General features: G+C 45.4%; 1 protein-coding gene across 2 annotated transcripts in view; it reads left to right on the top strand.

Annotated features, from left to right (window-relative positions):
- Positions 1-1,650: 1,650 nt before the first annotated feature.
- cdc42bpb (CDC42 binding protein kinase beta (DMPK-like)) overlaps positions 1,651-21,676 on the top strand; it is a 35,979-nt gene continuing 15,953 nt past the window's right edge. Inside the window, exons 1-13 of one of the 2 annotated variants that reach the window (XM_084030979.1) lie at positions 1,651-2,360; positions 7,702-7,793; positions 10,213-10,296; positions 12,611-12,706; positions 13,633-13,781; positions 14,247-14,340; positions 14,423-14,623; positions 14,893-15,141; positions 15,925-16,156; positions 16,237-16,344; positions 16,642-16,775; positions 16,901-17,143; positions 18,953-19,063. In XM_084030979.1, the coding sequence (XP_083887105.1) occupies positions 2,192-2,360; positions 7,702-7,793; positions 10,213-10,296; positions 12,611-12,706; positions 13,633-13,781; positions 14,247-14,340; positions 14,423-14,623; positions 14,893-15,141; positions 15,925-16,156; positions 16,237-16,344; positions 16,642-16,775; positions 16,901-17,143; positions 18,953-19,063 (1,962 nt within the window). In that variant the 5' untranslated portion in view covers positions 1,651-2,191. The remainder of the gene's footprint in view (positions 2,361-7,701; positions 7,794-10,212; positions 10,297-12,610; positions 12,707-13,632; positions 13,782-14,246; positions 14,341-14,422; positions 14,624-14,892; positions 15,142-15,924; positions 16,157-16,236; positions 16,345-16,641; positions 16,776-16,900; positions 17,144-18,952; positions 19,064-21,676) is intronic. The other variant, XM_084030980.1, reaches the window with a different exon arrangement.

Here is a 21,676-nt window from a genome sequence, read left to right as displayed (position 1 = left end):
GGCGCCACTAATCTCCTTATAGCTAATCAGCCTCGTAAGACCGTCCACCAGCTGGACTAGGTCCAGCAGTGTCCACCCCCTGTCCACCAGCTGGACCAGGTCCAGCAGTGTGTCCACCCCCGCTCCATCACTGTGTGTCCACCAGCTGGACCAGGTCCATCACAGTCAGTCCACGTTTGAGATCGTCCACCAGCTGGACCAGGTCCATCACAGTCAGTCCACGTTTGAGACCGTCCACCAGCTGGACCAGGTCCATCACAGCTACTCTCTCAGTATTCACGACCCGACAGGAAGTTAAAGACCGGAACCCTCCAACCGTCCGTTAGACCTGAAGAAGCCTCTTGGATGAGAGGGGAAACATCTTCAGAAACCAAACCAGGTCCAGCTGCCTATGATGAAGCTTTCAAGGAATACCAGGACTTGGATGACTTTCTCGGACATTAATAATAATAATAATAATAATAAAAATAATAATAATAATTAACCTTTTCCTTTATTATTTTATCCAAATACAAATATATTTTTGATAAATGAATATTTTTTGTTTTATCAGCTGTTCCAGAATCAGATGTGTCTATTATTTACTTCAGTTCTTTGTTTTATTAATACTGATCATGAAGAATGTGGATTTATTCATTAAACTGTATTTTTTTTTTTTTTACTGTATTTCACACATGTTTTGTGATATCACGATGATGTCAGACCTGGAGTGTGTGTGCGTGTGTGTGTGCGTGTGCCAGTCTCTCCTGGCTCCTGTCAATCACGGCATTACGTCATGTGTCCAGAGCGTTTCCGGTGCAGGAGGGCGGGGCCTCTGTGCTCCTCAGGGAGAGGCAGACGGGTCTGTCAGGTCAGCAAGAAGCAGCAGATACCGACTTCCGGGACCGTGAATTTGTCCTTCAAAGTAAAATTATGAAGTGTTTACAGTGGTTGGGTTCATTTTTTTTCTTAATTTTAACCATTGTGATACATTTTTAGTTGCAGTCAGATAATTTGTCTTAATGTTGTTATGAGGTTTATTAACACACGACTTGGGTATTTTAATGTTTATGACACATGAGTCAGCAAGTTGATATTTGAAACAAATTAAACTGACAACTTTACTTGATATTTCCTTTATTTACTCTCCAGAACTATATTTTGGGATATTTTTGTAACTCACCAGTTGATGATCAATTAATCCGTTTTTGAGTTACAATGTGACAAAAGACTGTGTCCACTTTGACCTATATATATATAGGTCAAAGTATATCTATGCAAAGGGTTTTTCCTAAAGAATCATTTTCATAATAAATCACTCAATCAGGTGCAAACATAAGGTGCAAAAGTATCTGCCAGTGAATGTAACTCATGAATATTACTGTAGGACATGAGACACGAGAATAAAAGCAGCTTTGTGAGCCTGAAACCTGCTGCTGACTTTGATTTATGATGCTGATCTGGTTCCTTCTGAAAAAGCCTGAAACACAATATATGTATTATTATTGTTATTTTTAATAATAATAACAATAATACATTTTATTTGTAGCGCGCTTTTCATATTAATAAAGCAGTTCCAAAAGAATATTATTATATTAAAAGTGAGTCCTTCGTGGTGTCTTATTGTGAAACTCTGTGTTACAGGAAGTGTGTTTTGGTGCCTTAAGCTTGCGGAATGATCCGAGCAGAGTTCAGCCATATTCCCAGCGACCAGCCACACCGGTAACCAGCCTCAAACTACCGAAAACCGCCCGGACTCGTCCAGGCCGCTTCTAAACGGTGTCTACGGAGGTTATTGTTAGACCCGGACCCGGACCGGAGCTCCCGGACATGTTACCGAGCTAAGCCACCGACCGGCGGACATGGAGCAGCGGCGGGCAGCCTGAGAGGCGACAGACGGTCTGACCGACATCCCGATCTCCGAGAGGAAAGTCAGATTTACCGGGATTAAAGCCGATGTGGAGGACGGACAGACGCGAGCCTGTTGGCTGAACGGATCCCACCGCGACGGACCGACGGTAACCGGCGGAGACGCACCGACATCCAGACTCTTCAAAATGTCGGGAATGTTTTCCCGGAGCTAACGAGCTAGCAGCAGCTAGCAGGCGGAGCTCGACAGGAAACGGAGCCTGAGCGGCGCGTTACGTCCGGCTGCGCGGCGGGCTGGTGTCGGATTGTCCGCGGGAGCAGCGGGTGACGGTCCCGGGTCAGGATGTCGGCTCAGGCCCGTCTGAAGCGGTTGGAGGAGCTGCTGCGGGAGCAGAAGGCGGCAGGCTGTCTGAGCGTGGAGGCGCTGCTGGACCTGCTGCTCTGCTTCTACGCGGAGTGTTCCCAGTCCGCGCTGAAGAGGGAGAAGCACGTCACCGACTTCCTGGAGTGGGGTAAGACAGTCCTGGACCTGGACCACGTTTTTTCTAGAGAAAACACAACACAGAAGGTCCAAGGACTCTGAGAGGGTCAGGCGGAATTCAGATGTTTTTCAGGGTCTCCAGGGAGGGGAGGGTGGGCTTCAGGGGTCTTTGATGGTCTCCAGGGAGGGTCAGGTGGACTTCTGGTGTCATTGAGGATCTCTAAGGAGGGTCAGGTGGACTTCAGGGGTCTTTGAGGGTCTCCAGGCAGGGTCAGGTGGACTAAAGATGTTTTTGAGGGTCTCTGGGGAGCGGAGGGTGGGCTTCAGGGGTCTTTGAGGGTCTTTAAGGAGGGTCAGGTGGGTTTCAGGTGTTTTTGAGGGTCTCCGGTGTGGGTGAGGTGGACTTCAGGGGTCTTTGAGGGTCTCTAGGGAGGGTCAGATGGACTTCAGGGGTCTTTGATGGTCTCCGGGCAGGGTCAGGTGGACTTCAGGTGTTTTTGAGGGTCTCCAGGGAGGGTCAGGTGGACTTCAGGTGTCTTTGATGGTCTCCAGGCAGGGTCAGGTTGACATCAGGTGTTTTTGATGGTCTCCAGGGAGGGTCAGGTGGACTTCTGGTGTCATTGAGGATCTCCAAGGAGGGTCAGGTGGACCTCAGGTGTTTTTGAGGGTCTCCAGGGAGGGGAGGGTGGACTTCAGGTGTTTGTGAGGGTCTCCAGGGAGGGGATGGTGGGCTTCAGGGGTCTTTGAGGGTCTCTCAGGAGGGTCAGGTGGACCTCAGGTGTTTTTCAGGGTCTCCAGGGAGCGGAGGGTGGACTTTAGGTGTCATTCAGACATTCTCTTCACAACACAACTAGAGCTTTCTACACTTACTGTGTGTTCTTCCTGCTTTTAGCATCTTTCCCTCATCAACTTCTCACAGAACTTCATCTGGATTTATTATCATTTTTTGGTGTGTTCTGGAAGCCTCTCCCTGCTGCAGTACCACTATCCACCAGAAGTGGTACTGATGGACCAGTGGGAGCGCTGTTTTACAGAGATACGTTTTTTGTGTTTGATGTTTGATTGCTCTTTTTCATTTCCATTACATTACTTTTCTGACCATTTAGGTTTTTACCATGGTGTCGTTTCAGTATCAAGATATTAAGGCAGGGTATGGTATCAGGAACACTACTGGGAACACTGGTCCTTTAACACTGGGAGAACTGACCTTCATCACATATCACACATGTAATAGGACCAACGCTGATTTTGGGCCGAGCCCTTTTTTTTCTTCTTTCTTTACTAATGGTACTAGTGTTAGTGGTATTAGTCATGATACCTATTCAGTGTTTCCCACACATTGAATGGACTTAACTAACGACTCTAATGATAGGCCTAAACAGGAGGGCAGAAGCGCATATTATAAGGGGAAATCCTCGTCGTTGGTTTGGCTCATCAAAGGGTTAGGGTCCCCTGCGCCTAACTCCCCCCCCCCCAGCTGCGCAAGTTTGACAGTGCGTGCGCGTATGTCAAAACCAAAACAACAAGGAAGGCTGAGGAATAGTCACCCACTTATATTAATAATAGTGCTGTCAATCGATTAAAAAACATTAACTAATTAATCGCACGATTTGCTGTAATTAATTGCAATTAATCGCTTTCTTTCTTCTTAGGAATAAAGTATGTTATAATGGATATGTAAATGTAAAATGATGGAATTTATGTAGAATTAACACAAAGGAAGTATTTAAATTCAAATACTATTGTTAAATAGCGGCTTTTTAACTTTAAGCACAGATTCTCTCATGTGAACGACAGATTTCCAAAGAAACCATCAAGGCCATCAAAATTAACTGTCAGCTTGAAAATATTTCTTATATGCACTAACAGAACATTTCAAAAAGGTCCACAATAGAACATGCAAATATGGAAAAAAGAACAAGGAAATATTCTGCTGTGAAGTGAATGATAAATCCTTTTCACTCCATAGAACAACAAGTCAGCTTAGTCCTCCTTTACATTCAGCCCGTTAAGCCCAAGTTATGCTTCCGCGTCGACACAACGCAAGGGGGCTTGCAGACCCCTTACGTCCTTGTGGACCCCCCTTACGTCCAACGCAAGGGCCTGATGTGCACCTCCCAAAAATCCTAGACGCGCGTCGAGGCAACGCAACACCAACGCAGCGGCATTGGCTGTGATTGGTCCGCTAACTACATCCGCTGGAGACCGCTTTTCCGGTTTCCACTCATAAACACCGCCATTTAAACTTTTAATAGGCTACTCTTATTGTTTGCACCTCGTTTTATTGTTTGCACCTTGTCGCTTTTGCACAAAGAAATAAAACACCAAGTTCTGAAAAATTGTGGATGTTTAAAGCCGGAAAGTAAACAAATAGGCTATAATGAGGCTAACGACGATATACGTCAAGGGTCTCAGTCGGTCGGTCAGTCTTTACAAAAAACATAGCGCCCTTTACCGGTGTGGCATTGAATTGCATTTCAACACGTAAACCCAACGCAGAACCATCACAGTCTCCAAGCAACTGCATGGCCGTTGCGTGGCCATTGCGTGATCACTACGCGGAAGCATAACCGAGGCTTTACTGAGACAGACCAGTCTGTTTACATTGTCAGAGAACAAAGCAGCACACGCCACATCTAGTGTTCCTCACGCAGACAAATTACCGGGATAATAAAAAAAAAAAACTGCTCGCCAATCGCTCGCCACGATCCCCTCCACTGTCCACAATATTTTTTTCCTCTTGTGCCCCACTTGCTGTAGTGCTGTTGTTTTTTGTTGTTCATCAAAATATTCTCCAGGGGCATTCAAATAAATAAATCGTTGATATTGGACTTATTTTCTTTCAAGTGTATATTTTTTATCTGTCCCTCAACACAGGCTATGACTACTACTACTATCTGCTACTACAACCAACTACCAATGGTAGTACTAATCATTACAATCATAATACTTCTAATAATAGCAGCAACAATAATAACATTTGCACATAAAACAATGTTCAGTGGTCCAATAAAAAAAAACAGACAATTTGGCCCTCGACTTGGCAACCTGGACATAATTTGGCCCTCAGTGAAAACTAATTGGGGAACCCTGGAAGGCTCAGCACTGTGTTTTAGTCATTTTTGTTTTCATCTTTTCTTGAATGCTCCAACTCCTCAACCCCATTTAGTATGTCAACATTTTGTATTAGTACCAGCAGTTTGTAAGAAATTGGTCAGTAATTGATGTCATATTTTGGTTCTCAAAATTCACCAAATTGATGCATTAAAATGAAATCTATTAAAACTTTTCTCCCGGGGGGAGCATGCCCCTGGACCCCCCTAGAAGATCGCGAGCCCCCCACGATAGTCTCAAAGCCTGTGGGGAAACACTGCTATCGGTACACAAAACTGGTAAATAGGCCCCTTAGTCATGATTGATTCTGGGCTGGACCAATTACAGCCGAGGGCCGATGCCTGACAGTGTACAAGCATTGTCACAAAAAAAGTTTGTTTTCATTCATAGGCTTCATTGTCTTTCCATCGATACCTGGTGGGCCGGTCTCGGCTGGAAATGCCCGGGCCGATTTTTTGGTCCCAGTCCAGCCCTGAATAGGACACACGCGTGTCTTGATGTTGTTTTCAAGGAGCGCCATCTCGAAGTCATCACAAAAGAGACACGGAACACGACTGAAACTTTACTGAGTTCGTCTGCTCTGCACATATTTCTCGTAAACACTCGGACTGCGGCCGCGAGCAGGCAGCAGATTCTGGACACAGCGGCATTTTTATTATAAACAAGTCTGAAGCCAAAACCCGACCCAGAATCCCGTTGGGTCCTACACGGTCATCGGCAGTATTTTCAGTCACAAATCAGATCGATAGCGGGGGGAGTTCCGAGTAGAACACTGAGCGATAATGAGGGACGGCCTATCGATTAAAGCCGACGTCATGTCCACATTGTGTGCATGTGCTCGTGCATGAACCGTACCGGACTCAAATCCACCTCTTCCAAGCGTGCCGGGCCGAGGAGGTACACCGTTCTTAAGTACAGAACAGATTGCTCGCACCAGCCAAACAATCCGGACTCAAGGCTCAATCGTGGGTGAGGTCTGATTCAGACCTTGATGGGTTAATGGTTCTGAATCCAGACCTCGATGGGCCTATGGTTCTGAATCCAGTACTTGATGGGTTAATGGTTCTGAATCCAGACCTCGATGGGCCTATGGTTCTCAATCCAGACCTCGATGGGCTAATGATTCTGAATCCAGACCTTGATGGGTTAATGGTTCTGAATCCAGACCTCGATGGGCCTATGGTTCTGAGTCCAGACCTCGATGGGCTAATGATTCTGAATCCAGACCTTGATGGGCCTATGGTTCTGAATCCAGACCTCGATGGGTGATAGTTCTGAATCCAGACCTCGATGGGTGATGGTTCTGAATCCAGACCTCGATGGGTGATGGTTCTGAATCCAGACCTCGATGGGTGATAGTTCTGAATCCAGACCTCGATGGTTGATGGTTCTGAATCCAGACCTCGATGGGTGATGGTTCTGAATCCAGACCTCGATGGGTGATGGTTCTGAATCCAGACCTCGATGGGTGATAGTTCTGAATCCAGACCTCGATGGTTGATGGTTCTGAATCCAGACCTCGATGGGTGATGGTTCTTTGTACACGAGTATTAATATGAGTATAATACATGTGTATTAATATGAGCATTGATATGGGTATAATACGTGTGTATTAATACTAGTATGTACATGAGTATTATTGAGTATGATTTTGTATTAATACTATTAGGGATGAACCGAAATGAAAATTCTTGGCCAAAACCGAAACACCGAAAGAAATTAATATTCCAATTATTAGTACCATTGCATTTATGGCTATGACTGTGTACTAACCTCACTAAAATCAAGGTATTGCAATTCAAAGAATAAATCAATTACAAAAGTCTGAAAATATTTATTTAGCACTGACATTACTACAATGCACAGTATATAATAAAAATAAAATGTTTAATGTCTCATCGAACATATCGGACAACGAGGGTGCATGCCCCTCATCTGGTGCAGAGAGACAAGTCTCTGTTATAAAGACAAGTCTCTGTTATAAAGACCAAGTAATGGTCTTTATAACGGATCAAGCACAGTCCCGAGGAAGTGCAGAGGAATAGATCTCAGCGAAACGTCCACACCGCAGACATGTTGGCGCTTATCCAGACAAGCGTGCGCTGGCCGCGGTTTTTGTTTGCGTCATCACAACTTTCTGTTTCGGCCGTTCGGTGCATCCCTAAATACTATGTACATGAGCATTAATATGAGTATACTACGTGTGTATTAATACTAGTATGTACATGAGTATTAATATGAGTATGTGTGGTCCTCAGTGAAGCCGTTCACCACCACGGTGAAGGACATGCGGCTGCACAGAGATGACTTCGAGATGTTGAAGGTGATTGGACGAGGAGCTTTTGGAGAGGTAAGACTTCCTCTGGGTGGGTGGTGTAGGGGTGGGGGGGTGTTTTAAAACAATTATTGACATTTATTTAACAAAAAATATATTATATCACGTAAGGCAAGGCAACTTTATTTGTATAGCACATTTCATACACAAGGCAGACTCAAAGTGCTTCACATCATGACAATAAAGTGAAAAAAAATAGAAGAATTAAAAGAAAATAAAGGCAAAATTAAAAATGCATTACAGAAAGAAAAGGAGAATAAAAACAATGGCAATAATTAAAAACAGTGCAGACATTAAAAGATTTAGCAGAAAGCTATGGTGAACATAACAGTTTTCAGTCTAGTTTTAAAAGTGGTCAGAGTTGGGGCAAGTCTTCCATCTTCAGGAAGTTTATTCCAGCCATTTGTTGCATAGTGACTAAATGATGCTCTCCCGTGATTGTTGTTTACTCTGGGAATCACTAACAGATTGGTCTCAGAAGATCTTAGTGGTCTAGAAGGCTTATGTAGTGGGAGCATATCAGTGATATACTTCGGTCCTAGACCATGTAGTGATTTATATGTGAGCAGGAGGATTTTGAAATCAATCCTCTGACATACAGGGAGCCAATGTAAGGATTTAAGAATTGGTGTAATGTGCTCACATTTTTTGGTCTTTGTAAGAACTCTAGCAGCAGCGTTCTGAACCAGCTGTAGCTGCCTGACCTGCAAGGAGACCATTACAGCCTAGAGGCCTGCAAGCCCGACGGGCCCCGACACAATATGCAAATTTGGGCCGGGTACGGGCCTTAAATTCAATGAATAGCACGGGCTCGGGCTTCACACAAGTAAAGTTGGTTTTATGTATTCATGATTTTTTCAATTATGATGTCAGAATTTGATTTCTCTGAGCGGAGATTATTGTCCAATGCGCTATTGTAATGTTGCCTTTATTAGGTGAGCAATACAGTTATTTGATTATTTAATAAATATTCAAAGTGATTCAATTCCTTTATTTCACGGTGCTTACTAAGTTGGCTATGGACAATGAGCTCATGTGTGCTGCTCATCTCTCTATTTATCCCGCGGCACAAAGATTTACCGATGTCATATATCCTGGCTGTCCTTGGTTACGTGCTGCTATTGCGACATCCCGTTATTTCGACATTGAGGTCTAATTAAATTCATGAACGCTTGTCTTTGCAAGGGTTAATCGTGTGTTAAAAGTATTATTTGTTTAATTGTTCAAGTCGGCTTTCTGAGAAACTATTACGCGACAGAAGTGTCGGGAAACCGGCATATCTAAATAGCGGACCCTTTTAGTCGGGCTCGGGCTAGGGCTCAGTAATTGCTTAATTTGTCGGGCCAGGTTCGGGCTAGGGCCTGATTGCCGGGTTTCCGGGCCGGGCCGGACCTGAAATTTCAGGCCCGTGCAGGCCTCTAGACTAGCCTACTAGTAATAAAGGCATGTACAAGTTTTTCTAAGTCTTGAGCTGACATGAGCCCTCTAAGTCTTGCTACATTTTTGAGGTGATAGTAGGCTGATTTTGTTACTGATTTAATCTGACTGTTGAAATGTAAATCAGAATCCATAATAACCCCAAGGTTTCTGGCTTTGTTTGAGATTTTCAGTAAGACAATTGCCACAACAATCGAAAAGGTCTTTGCCTCCAACCCATGCATCCCTGATAATATGTACGTTAATGTCTTTGTGAGGGAACTGATAGTATGTTAATATCTCTGTGAGGACCTGACCTGGATATGAAGCTTCCGTAGTGCAAATTAATATAACATTAGTTTTTAAAGAGATAAGATGGAGCTCTCCTCTTGTTAAAAAAAGAATTCAGCAGCGGCGGTCATATTTCAGCATGCCGGCATACCGCCGGCTAGCTGCATATAGGGGAAACACTGCATACCAGCAGACAGGTGTGTCAGAGCCACACCTGTCTGCTGCCTCAGGGTCTAAACACACACGCACAGTTGTGTTACTGTACTTGTGAGGACAGGCCTCACTCTCACTTCTACACAACAGAAAAACACACAGCTTCAGGACCAATCAGAGACGCTCGCTGTGTGTGGTGTTACAGGTGTGGTCTGAGCTCTGTGGGTGGGACTGATTACCTGTACAGGTAACTCACTCACCTGTACAGTTTAGTGAGTTGTTTAACCGACGTTCTACAGGTCACAGAAAACAACAAGTAAATAACGATACGTTCCCGGACTCTGAACCAGACCCCGAACCAGACTCTGAACCAGACCCCTAAGCAGTGTTCAGACATGTTTCAACACAGATGTTCAGTTGTAACACCTGGGACACGATAAAGAGCAGCGTCCAATGAGAGCGCAGCATCACATCCCTGATGTGTCATAAATGTGATGATGCACCTGTTTGAGCTTGTCTGTCTGTCTGTCTGTCTGTCTGTCTGTCTGTCTGTCTGTCTGTCTGTCTGTCTCAGGTTGCCGTGGTGAAGATGAAGCACACAGAGAGAGTTTACGCCATGAAGATCCTCAATAAGTGGGAGATGTTGAAGAGAGCTGAGGTCAGTTTATCTCTTTATTCATCATCATGTATCACTACTATTTATCACTATTAACACCATTATTTATTCACATTCCTGCACATTCCACATTAATTGAACCTGGGCTAAGCCCCACCCACCACTGCTGCCCTGTCAAGCTGTCAGAGTAGCGTTACTATGGAGACCACAATATTCTAACTGCCGCTGCACCTCCTGAACACGTATGATGTTTGGGAACCCAGACAGAAGGTCTGCAGTCTGTTTGTAGGTTAATGAGACCAAAATAGAGAGACACAGAATGGAGCAACAGAAATAGACCTTTTATTTGAAGAATAAAATCCTTTTTACTCATTTTATTCAAAGTTGGCAGAAACAAAATATAACTCACTGAACCAATCTTTTTTCATCAATTCACCAACTCCTCCTGATCCTTTCACACCTAACGAGGTGGATTCAGGGTTCAAAACCACAGTTGGTGAAAAAGTGTGAAGATGAAAAGGACCATCTTTAGTTTGTCACCTTCAGTTAAATGTTTTACAGCATGTTAAATGTTATTGGTAATGGAGTCTGGTGTGTTTAGTGATAGAAGCTGCTATTTCTGGTTAAACATTAGGGATCTTTAACAAGAAGTCTGGTTCTGAATAGAGGTAAGATCTTAAGCCCGAGCCCGACCCGACCCGGGTATAAAATGTCAATCATTACGTTCGGGTCGGGTCGGGCCGGGCTTCTCTCTCGCTGACTTTTTTATTTTTTTATTTTTTTATTTATTTATTTTTAATATATGTTTATAGAAATGTATAAACGATGTGTGGAGAATAAGATACTAAACTGAGGAATACTTGTTATAAAATAAATAATTAGGGAAAAAAAACAGAGAGGGCGCTGTAATTGCTATTTAACTAAACGGGACAGGAGCCGCAGCACAGACAGACTCTCCCCGTCTCTCTCTCTCTGCGCTCTCTCTCTCTCCCTCTCCCCGTCTCTCTCTCTGCGCTCTCTCTCTCTCCCTCTCCCCGTCTCTCTCTCTGCGGGTCGGGCTGGATTTTTTAGGCCCGATCTTACCTCTAGTTCTGAATGGATCCTTTATTTTATTAGCTGTTAAAAAGACAAATTTAGTTTTCCTTCAGGCGTTGGCCTAGCATAAAAGCGTTAATGATAGTCGATGAAGTGCTAACATGCTTATGTTTTTAAGTAAAATTTAATATTTAGAATGTATATCTCCTTCTAACCTCTGTAGGTAAAAGTGTTGTCAACATACCAACATTGTGACTTTCATACGATACCTAAATATCTGGATTCCGAATATGTAAAACGTCGGGAAAAGTCATTTTAAAGGTCCCATATTATGAAAAACAGCCTTTCTCTGGTCTCTACACCTATAAACTGGTCCTCCTTGAGCCTATCAACTCCCAGGATGAGGAGAACAAGCGACTCCTGAATGGTCTCTGCAGCCCCCCCAACTGGTACAACGGTGCTCCTACAGGCTGTTCAGATTCAGCTCCCGTCGTTACGTAACGAAAGGAGTCATTTCCATCGGACTGCTTCAGTAACGATGGTCAGTACAAAGCTGGCTTTGCCTCGACACTGACTCTCGTAAAAGGATCTCTCCCAACCATACGGGACCAGCAACTTCACCTGAGCCACATAGGCGAGCCATAGCCATACATCCACGTAAACATTGGCACATGCTACCGCTAGCGTAAGCGGCATCCCCTCCGTCTCTCTCTAAGTAGGCGATGACAGCCGGAGCTCATAAGCTTTTAAAGGTGCAGGCACAGAAACAGCCTGTTCTCAGTAGAGCTCATTTGAGCAACTTTTAGACAGCTGAAATTCAGGACCACGGATGGGTTTGGGGCAAATCGAATCCAGTGATGTTGGAACTCTGACAGCTGTGTAGAATTGATGAAAAACAGTATAATAGGGGACCTTTAATAAGACTTTAAAACAGTGCCCCTGCTGCAGTACCGTTCAGGTGGAGAATGGTACTGCAGCAGGGAGACGGCGTTTAATAAGATGTTTCTGTAAAACAGTGCCCCCAGGCCCATCTGTACCAGTTCAGGTGGAGAGTGCTGCAGCAGGGAGACAGAAACCCACTAAACGATAATAAATCCAGATGAAGTGACGTTTTTAACGGCAGAGTATCAGGACACTTTTCTAGTATCTGTGAGAAACATGACCAGTAAATAGATGTCAGACCCCGGTCCCGCCGGTGAGTTTAGGACCTGGTTCCAGCTTCAGTCCAGTTCTGGTCCAGGTGTGATCGGCCTGACGTGGATCATGTTGACCTGTAATGTTGCCGTGTGGTATTTATCATGTAAACATGTCCTCTGTACAGACGGCGTGTTTCAGAGAAGAGCGAGATGTTCTGGTGAAAGGAGACAGTCAGTGGATCACAACTCTGCACTACGCTTTCCAGGACGACAACTACCTGGTCAGTACTACTGGTCCTGGTCCTGGGGTCTGCCCAGTGCTTCTCAGGGTCGGATCATATATTCTCCTGTGGCTGAGAATGAGCTAGGAGTCTGTAATCTCTGAGGCATGTTAAAGGTTGAGGTTCACATTCACACCATTTGTTATGGCGTCGGTGAACACACCTCCATGTCATGTGACCGGCCACATGACAAAATAACGTCATGTTGAATAATAAATTTGATTGCAGCTTATTTCAGGTTTATGATTCAAAGGGGTTCAGATGTGTTTGAAACGGAATGAATAACGTTAATGAGCAGCAGCTGACAGGGCTTTAAATTAAAATGGTTTAGAACAGATTCAAACCTGTCCCAGCGGTGGCCATTTTTATGTGTACCGTTGCCATAGCGACCGCCGTAGCAGTCACTTCTGTATAAAGTGAATCAACTTATGGCATGTCCTGGACTCCCTGAGGTTCTCAGCACAGCCTATCAGACAGAACATGTAACATCCTCACTCAGATCCCAGCGGAGGAAACATCACTGATGATGTCACATGACTCACTACTCTGTTCACAAGGGACGAGGAGCTAGCACGCTACCTAGCTAACTAGCTACCGATATACCTCACTAACTAAATAGCTAGATAGCTAGCTAACTAGCTAACTATCTACCGAGCTACCTCACTAACTAGATACCTAATTAGCTAGCTAAATAGCTACTGAGATACCTCATTAACTAGATACCTAGTTAGCTAGCTAACTAGCTTACTATCTACCGAGCTACCTCACTAACTAGCTACCTAGTTAGCTAGCTACCTAGCTTACTAAATACTTACTAACTAACTAGCTCACATTGTGTCTTAAACTGTGCTGTTAATGTGAAATGTGTTGGTGTTATTGTTTATCTTGATCAATGCTGCTGTTATTGATTATTCATCCGTTTCCAGTACCTGGTCATGGATTACTACGTGGGTGGAGACCTGCTGACGCTGCTCAGTAAGTTTGAGGATCGTCTTCCAGAAGACATGTCCAAGTTCTACGTGGCTGAGATGGTTCTGGCCATCCACTCCATCCACCAGCAGCGCTACATCCACAGGTACTGGTTCTACTGGAGGGGGGGGGGTACTGGTCCACAGGTACTGGTTCTACCGGGGGGGGGGGGGGGGGGATCCACAGGCACTGGTTCTACTGGGGGGAGGGGATACACGGGTACTGGTTTTACTGGGGGGGAGGGGATCCACAGGTACTGGTTGTACTCGGGGGGGGGGGGGAGGTTATGCAGCAGCTGGCGGGTACAGAGTCACATGATTTTGAGTGGAAGGGAAGTGGCCGCTTCCTGGCAGCAGTGTCCTCTGGGAAATGTAGTTATGTCCTGTCCTGCAGGTCTTTGGACTGTGGGAGATCGCTGGAGAACCCAGAGAGAACCCCCACTGACACAGGGAGAACATGCAGGACGAGTGCTAACCACTACACCAGTCTGCAGCCCTTAATGGTTATTTCTGTTGTTTAAGGGTTTTCAATGTGTTTGTCTGATGTTGTAATGCATCTTGATCTTTCACAGAGATATTAAACCAGACAATGTCCTGCTGGACGTGAACGGTCACATCCGCCTCGCTGACTTCGGATCTTGTCTCCGCATGATGGAGGATGGCACGGTAACTCACGAACCCTCTCCTAGTCCTCCAGTTCTCACGCTGAGCTTCATCCTCTAATAGACTGAAGGACTCGTCCCTGTAGGTGCAGTCCTCCGTGGCAGTCGGCACTCCGGACTACATCTCCCCAGAGATCCTGCAGGCGATGGAGGACGGGATGGGCCGCTACGGACCGGAGTGTGACTGGTGGTCTCTGGGCGTCTGCATGTATGAGATGCTCTATGGAGAAACGCCGTTCTATGCCGAGTCACTGGTGGAGACCTACGGCAAGATCATGAACCACGAGGTAAGGAACGCCATTTCAGTTCACCAAACGAAAACCCAGTCCAGTTCCTTCATGTATGAAAACTGTGTCATTTATCTGACAACGAGCCAGAATCCTGAAACCGAGCTCCTCTGCTGCTGTTTCCAGGTTATCGGTTTGTCTCCTGACTCTCGTTCTACTTCTTCTTCTAAATGTGGGCCGTCTCAGTGGACGGACGCCGGCGTCCTGCTCTCCATTATCACTTTCTGTCCTCCTCCAATCACACTCTTTCTCCCCCCGCCGGTCTCCAGGAGCGCTTCCAGTTCCCCTCCCATGTGACGGACGTGTCTGAGGACGCCAAGGACCTGATCCAACGGCTGCTCTGCTCCAGGGAGCGTCGACTCGGTCTGAACGGGATATCCGACTTCAAGAGCCACCTGTTCTTCAGCGGGATCGACTGGGACAACATCAGGTCTGCCGAGGCCCCCTACATCCCAGACGTGTCCTCGCCGACCGACACCTCCAACTTCGACGTCGATGACGATGTCCTGAAGAATCCGGTGAGGACAACCGGGATAGCGTATATAGCAGGGTTCCACTTAGCTCCTAGTCTGAGGGGTGTGTCTAGTCCATGAGCTCCTGGTCTCAGGGGTGTGTCTGGTACTGACTCATGTCCGGACTTTAGTCTCTCAGGACCTGACTTTAGTCTCTCAGGTCATACCTCTAGTCTTCAAGGTCCTGCCTCTAGTCTCTCAGGTCCTGACCCCAGTCTCTCAGATCCTGACCCCAGTCTCTCAGATCCTTACCCCAGTCTCTCAGGTCCAGCCTCTAGTCTCTCAGGTCCTGACCCTAGTCTCCCAGGTCCTGCCTCTAGTCTCTCAGGTCCTGCCTCTAGTCTCTCAGGTCCTGCCTCTAGTCTCTCAGGTCCTGCCTCTAGTCTCTCAGGTCCTGCCTCTAGTCTCCCAGGTCCTGCCTCTAGTCTCTCAGGTCCTGCCTCTAGTCTCTCAGGTCCTGCCTCTAGTCTCTCAGGTCCTGCCTCTAGTCTCCCAGGTCCTGCCTCTAGTCTCCCAGGTCCTGCCTCTAGTCTCTCAGGTCCTGCCTCTAGTCTCTCAGGTCCTGCCTCTAGTCTCTCAGGTCCTGCCTCTAGTCTCCCAGGTCCTGCCTCTAGTCTCCCAGGTCCTGCCTCTAGTCTCTCAGGTCCTGCCTCTAGTCTCTCAGGTCCTGTCTCTAGTCTCTCAGGTCCTGTCTCTAGTCTCTCAGGTACTGACCCTAGTCTCCCAGGTCCTGCCTCTATTCTCCCAGGTCCAGAAATGGGGTCCAGTCTAACGGTGGTTTTCCTGCAGGACATCAGCCCTCCGATGTCTCACACTGGTTTCACTGGTCAGCACCTCCCCTTCGTCGGCTTCACATACACCACTGACAGCTGCTTCGCTGACCGCAGCTCCGTCAGCCGCGCAGCACTCGGCCTCCGCCTGGAGCAGGAGGGGGGCGGAGGAGGACAGGAGGTGGAGGCGTTCGAGAGGAGGATCCGCCGTCTGGAGCAGGAGAAACAGGAGCTGAACCGCAAACTGCAGGGTGAGACAGACGCATCTAAATGCTTTTATTCAGACTACTTAAGTGTACTGATATAGTACTCCTGACCCCTGTACCTGCAGAGTCCACTCAGGCCCTGCAGGCTCCGGCTCGAGGAGGAACCCTGACCCGAGACAAAGAGATCAAGAAGCTGAACGAGGAGATCGAACGGCTGAAGAAGAAGCTGGCAGGTCAGAGTGGTGGTGGTAGTAGTAGTACAATATACAAAGCTGAAGATATATAAACAGATAAATATCTCACACTGAGAAAACCAGATCGATCAGCCTCATCCAGTCTAAACTACTAAACGCTACATTTTAATGCGGTCAAAACTGTTCACTAATTCCAGTACCAGTACTACCAGCAGCAGAAGTGATGGTACTAGTAGCACTACCAGTAGCAGGAGTAGGACTACTAGTTTTAGTCTTTTGTCATGTTGTGCACTCAGCATCCACCTGGTGAAGAAGCCCCGCCCCTCTGTTTTGTAGACTCGGATAGGCTGGAGCACCAGCTGGAGGAGGCGGTCACACTCAGACAGGACTACGAGAGCTCCGCCTCCAAACTGAAGAACCTGGAGAGGCAGGTGAAGACCCTGAGACAGGAGAAAGACGAAGTCCATAAGGTATTTCACTATCACTGGTTTAAGTATCCTTGTGTGTTCTATTAGGATCAGGTCTACATATCCTCAGGTCTAGTCCCCAGTATTACCTGTGTACTGAAACCCTCCTGGTCTGGTCCTCTGAGCAGCAGCTGGTGGACTCTCTGGAGCGTCTGAGGACTCAGACCAAGGAGCTGAAGGAGGCTCACTCTCAGAGGAAGTTGGCCCTGCAGGAGTTCTCAGATCTGTCGGAGCGGATGGCCGACCTCCGGTCCTCCAAACAGCGGCTGTCTCGCCAGCTCCGAGACAAAGAGGAGGAGATGGACGTCCTCTTGCAGAAGATGGAGGCCATGAGACAGGAGATCCGCAAGACCGAGAAGAACCGCAAAGAGGTAAGAATATGCTCAATATACAACATATTTCTGTCTTCCTGTTGTTTTGTACAAGTTTAGTAGTTAAACAAAAGTAACTCTATCTTGATCTTAACTCGAGGTCTACTTACCATCTTTTTTTCGTGAGCTTTCAACCATGGGTCATGTGCTTCGTCAGTGAGGGCAGTAGGATTTACTCAATTAACCACATTGATAAAGAAAAGACACCCGAGAAACTCCCAAAGATTAAAAATTACATTTGACTCCCCAGATTAAATAAAGTAACTATAAAACACTCAAAGATGAATAATAATAATAATGAGAATAATAATAAAAAAGCGAATAAAACACAGAAATCCGTAATAATCTGTTTTTAACATGAGAAAGGATTTAAGAAAAAAACTACTATTCTACAGAGATGAGGTTGATAGAGGGTAGTATCATGAACAAGTAGTTCCTCATGTCCACCACCAGAGGGCGACAAATAACTACACATCAGAGTTGATTCACTACATTAAAACAGTATGACCCCCGGGAGTAGGGGCGTTGCTAGACATAAAGCTCTACTAAGGCACAGAACCCCTATTACTCAAATCACAAAAAAACGTATTGAATGCCTGCTGCGTGTATGATATGTGCTATACAATGTGCTATATAAACTTCCCTTGCTTAGCCCACTATTACTGCCACGCCCATACTGCTGCTGCTTAAACTGAAACTAGTAAAGGTAAAAATGTAGAGATAATAATCTCTACTTCATATTATATATATTATATATATTCAAGATACATTATGAACATTCTCAACATGTTTTTGATGATTTTGGAGTATCATTCCCACATTTGTGAATGAAGAACATCAGACTTTTGGGGTTGGGGGAATCACTGTGACTGTAAATCTTATTTTAATGCTGAGCCATCACTTGGTTTACAAAGTACTATAAATGAAATTGTATTAAAAGATAATGGGGTAAACCTTCAGCTATCTAACTCCTATGAAACAGCACAAAGAGTGATCTGTGATTCAGAGCAGCAGGAATGAGGACTGGTGGTGATTATTGAGTGGTTGGTTTTTTGACCATGTCAAACATTGTCAAACACGAACTTGCGTTTAAAAAACAACATGGCTGTTATTTTTATATTGCATTTATCTATGCGATATTTGTTGCTGGGAAAAGCACCCCTAAAAATGGGCTAGATAGGCCTATGGTCTTACCTCTCAGTCTCATCTCTCCGACTGCTTCCCTGTCTCTGCTACTACATCCAAAATATTTTCTGATGTCCATCTACAGGGGTCAATAATGTTTGAGTCACTCAAACCAAAATCAAAATAAGATCATCGGTATTACTTGAAAACGTACTTCCTACTTCGTGCTGATTGCTGCATGCATGCAGCGGTGCACCGGCTACAACATGCAGACTGCCGTGCACGGACAGTAATGTGCGCGCCCGACTCGGACCGCAAGTTGCGCGCCTCAGCTTTTATTTTGGGTTCAACTGTGTTGGTTTGACGTGGATGAGAAGAAAAAGCCATTCTTTCACCGTTATTATCAATATAAATGAATCCACTGCCACATTTAGTAGCTCGTTAAAACTCGAACATGAGATTTTACTGGGGTACGGCAGACCAATACTGGGGCGAGTGCCCCAGTAAAAGGGGTCTGGCGACGCCTATGCCCGAGAGCCACAGTCTCTGGTTTATTATCATTGTTACATATCTTTAGTCTCTTCTTGTCTGTTAACAACTCTAAAGGAGCAGATTCAAAGAGCACTGATAGGACAGGAAGCAGGCGGAGACCTCCAGAATAACAGCGTTGTATGTGTTTGCCAGCTGGAGGCTCAGCTGGACGATGCGAAGGCCGAGGCGTCGAAGGAGAGGAAGCTGAGGGAGCACAGTGAGGTTTACTCCAAACAGCTGGAGGCGGAGCTACAGAGCCTGAAGGTCAGAGGTCACACACATACACACACTATTCTATACTTGTGAATACATAGACATATATACTAGGGCTGGGTATTGCCACTGATTTCCCGCATCGATTCGATTCTGATTCACAAGGTCCGGATTCGATTTAATCTCCGATTCAATATCGATTTGGTTAGGGATATTTCAAGGCAGGACAGTCGTTAGTATACCGGGGTGACTGTTAATACACTAGGGTAGGTAGTATACCAGGGTGACTGTTATACACCATGACAGTCATTAGTATACCAGGGTGACTGTTATACACCATGACAGTCAAAAGTATACCAGGGTGACTGTTATACACCATGACAGTCATTAGTATACCAGGGTGACTGTTATACACCATGACAGTCATTAGTATACCAGGGTGACTGTTATACACCATGACAGTCATTAGTATACCAGGGTGACTGTTAGTACACCAGGACAGTTGTTAGTATACCAGGGTGACTGTTAATACACTAGGGTAGGTAGTATACCAGGGTGACTGTTATACACCATGACAGTCATAAGTATACCAGGGTGACTGTTATACACCATGACAGTCATTAGTATACCAGGGTGACTGTTATACACCAGGACAGTTGTTAGTAAACCAGGGTGACTGTTAATACACTAGGGCAGTTGTTAGTATACCAGGGTGACTGTTAGTACACCAGGACAGTCATTAGTATACCAGGGTGACTGTTAGTACACCAGGACAGTCATTAGTATACCAGGGTGACTGTTATACACCATGACAGTCATTAGTATACCAGGGTGACTGTTAGTACACCAGGACAGTTGTTAGTATACCAGGGTGACTGTTATACACCATGACAGTCATTAGTATACCAGGGTGACTGTTATACACCATGACAGTCATTAGTATACCAGGGTGACTGTTAGTACACCAGGACAGTCATTAGTATACCAGGGTGACTGTTAATACACTAGGGCAGTTGTTAGTATACCAGGGTGACTGTTATACACCATGACAGTCATTAGTATACCAGGGTGACTGTTATACACCATGACAGTCATTAGTATACCAGGGTGACTGTTAGTACACCAGGACAGTCATTAGTATACCAGGGTGACTGTTATACACCATGACAGTCATTAGTATACCAGGGTGACTGTTATACACCATGACAGTCATTAGTATACCAGGGTGACTGTTAGTACACCAGGACAGTCATTAGTATACCAGGGTGACTGTTATACACCATGACAGTCATTAGTATACCAGGGTGACTGTTATACACCATGACAATCATTAGTATACCAGGGTGACTGTTAATACACTAGGGCAGTTGTTAGTATACCAGGGTGACTGTTAGTACACCAGGACAGTCATTAGTATACCAGGGTGACTGTTAGTACACCAGGACAGTCATTAGTATACCAGGGTGACTGTTATACACCATGACAGTCATTAGTATACCAGGGTGACTGTTAGTACACCAGGACAGTTGTTAGTATACCAGGGTGACTGTTATACACCATGACAGTCATTAGTATACCAGGGTGACTGTTATACACCATGACAGTCATTAGTATACCAGGGTGACTGTTAGTACACCAGGACAGTCATTAGTATACCAGGGTGACTGTTATACACCATGACAGTCATTAGTATACCAGGGTGACTGTTAGTACACCAGGACAGTCATTAGTATACCAGGGTGACTGTTAATACACTAGGGCAGTTGTTAGTATACCAGGGTGACTGTTATACACCATGACAGTCATTAGTATACCAGGGTGACTGTTATACACCATGACAGTCATTAGTATACCAGGGTGACTGTTATACACCATGACAGTCATTAGTATACCAGGGTGACTGTTAGTACACCAGGACAGTCATTAGTATACCAGGGTGACTGTTATACACCATGACAGTCATTAGTATACCAGGGTGACTGTTATACACCATGACAGTCATTAGTATACCAGGGTGACTGTTAGTACACCAGGACAGTCATTAGTATACCAGGGTGACTGTTAGTACACCAGGACAGTCATTAGTATACCAGGGTGACTGTTATACACCATGACAGTCGTTAGTATACCAGGGTGACTGTTATACACCATGACAGTCATTAGTATACCAGGGTGACTGTTAGTACACCAGGACAGTCATTAGTATACCAGGGTGACTGTTATACACCATGACAGTCATTAGTATACCAGGGTGACTGTTATACACCATGACAATCATTAGTATACCAGGGTGACTGTTAATACACTAGGGCAGTTGTTAGTAAACCAGGGTGACTGTTAGTACACCAGGACAGTCATTAGTATACCAGGGTGACTGTTATACACCATGACAGTCATTAGTATACCAGGGTGACTGTTATACACCATGACAGTCATTAGTATACCAGGGTGACTGTTAGTACACCAGGACAGTCATTAGTATACCAGGGTGACTGTTATACACCATGACAGTCATTAGTATACCAGGGTGACTGTTATACACCATGACAGTCATTAGTATACCAGGGTGACTGTTAGTACACCAGGACAGTCATTAGTATACCAGGGTGACTGTTATACACCATGACAGTCATTAGTATACCAGGGTGACTGTTATACACCATG

The sequence above is a fragment of the Eutrigla gurnardus genome (assembly GCF_963514095.1).
Source record: "Eutrigla gurnardus genome assembly, chromosome: 16".
In the NCBI taxonomy this organism is placed as follows: Eukaryota; Metazoa; Chordata; class Actinopteri; order Perciformes; family Triglidae; genus Eutrigla; species Eutrigla gurnardus.
Note: the sequence above shows the minus strand (reverse complement) of the source record. Positions and strands in the feature narration are given on the sequence as shown.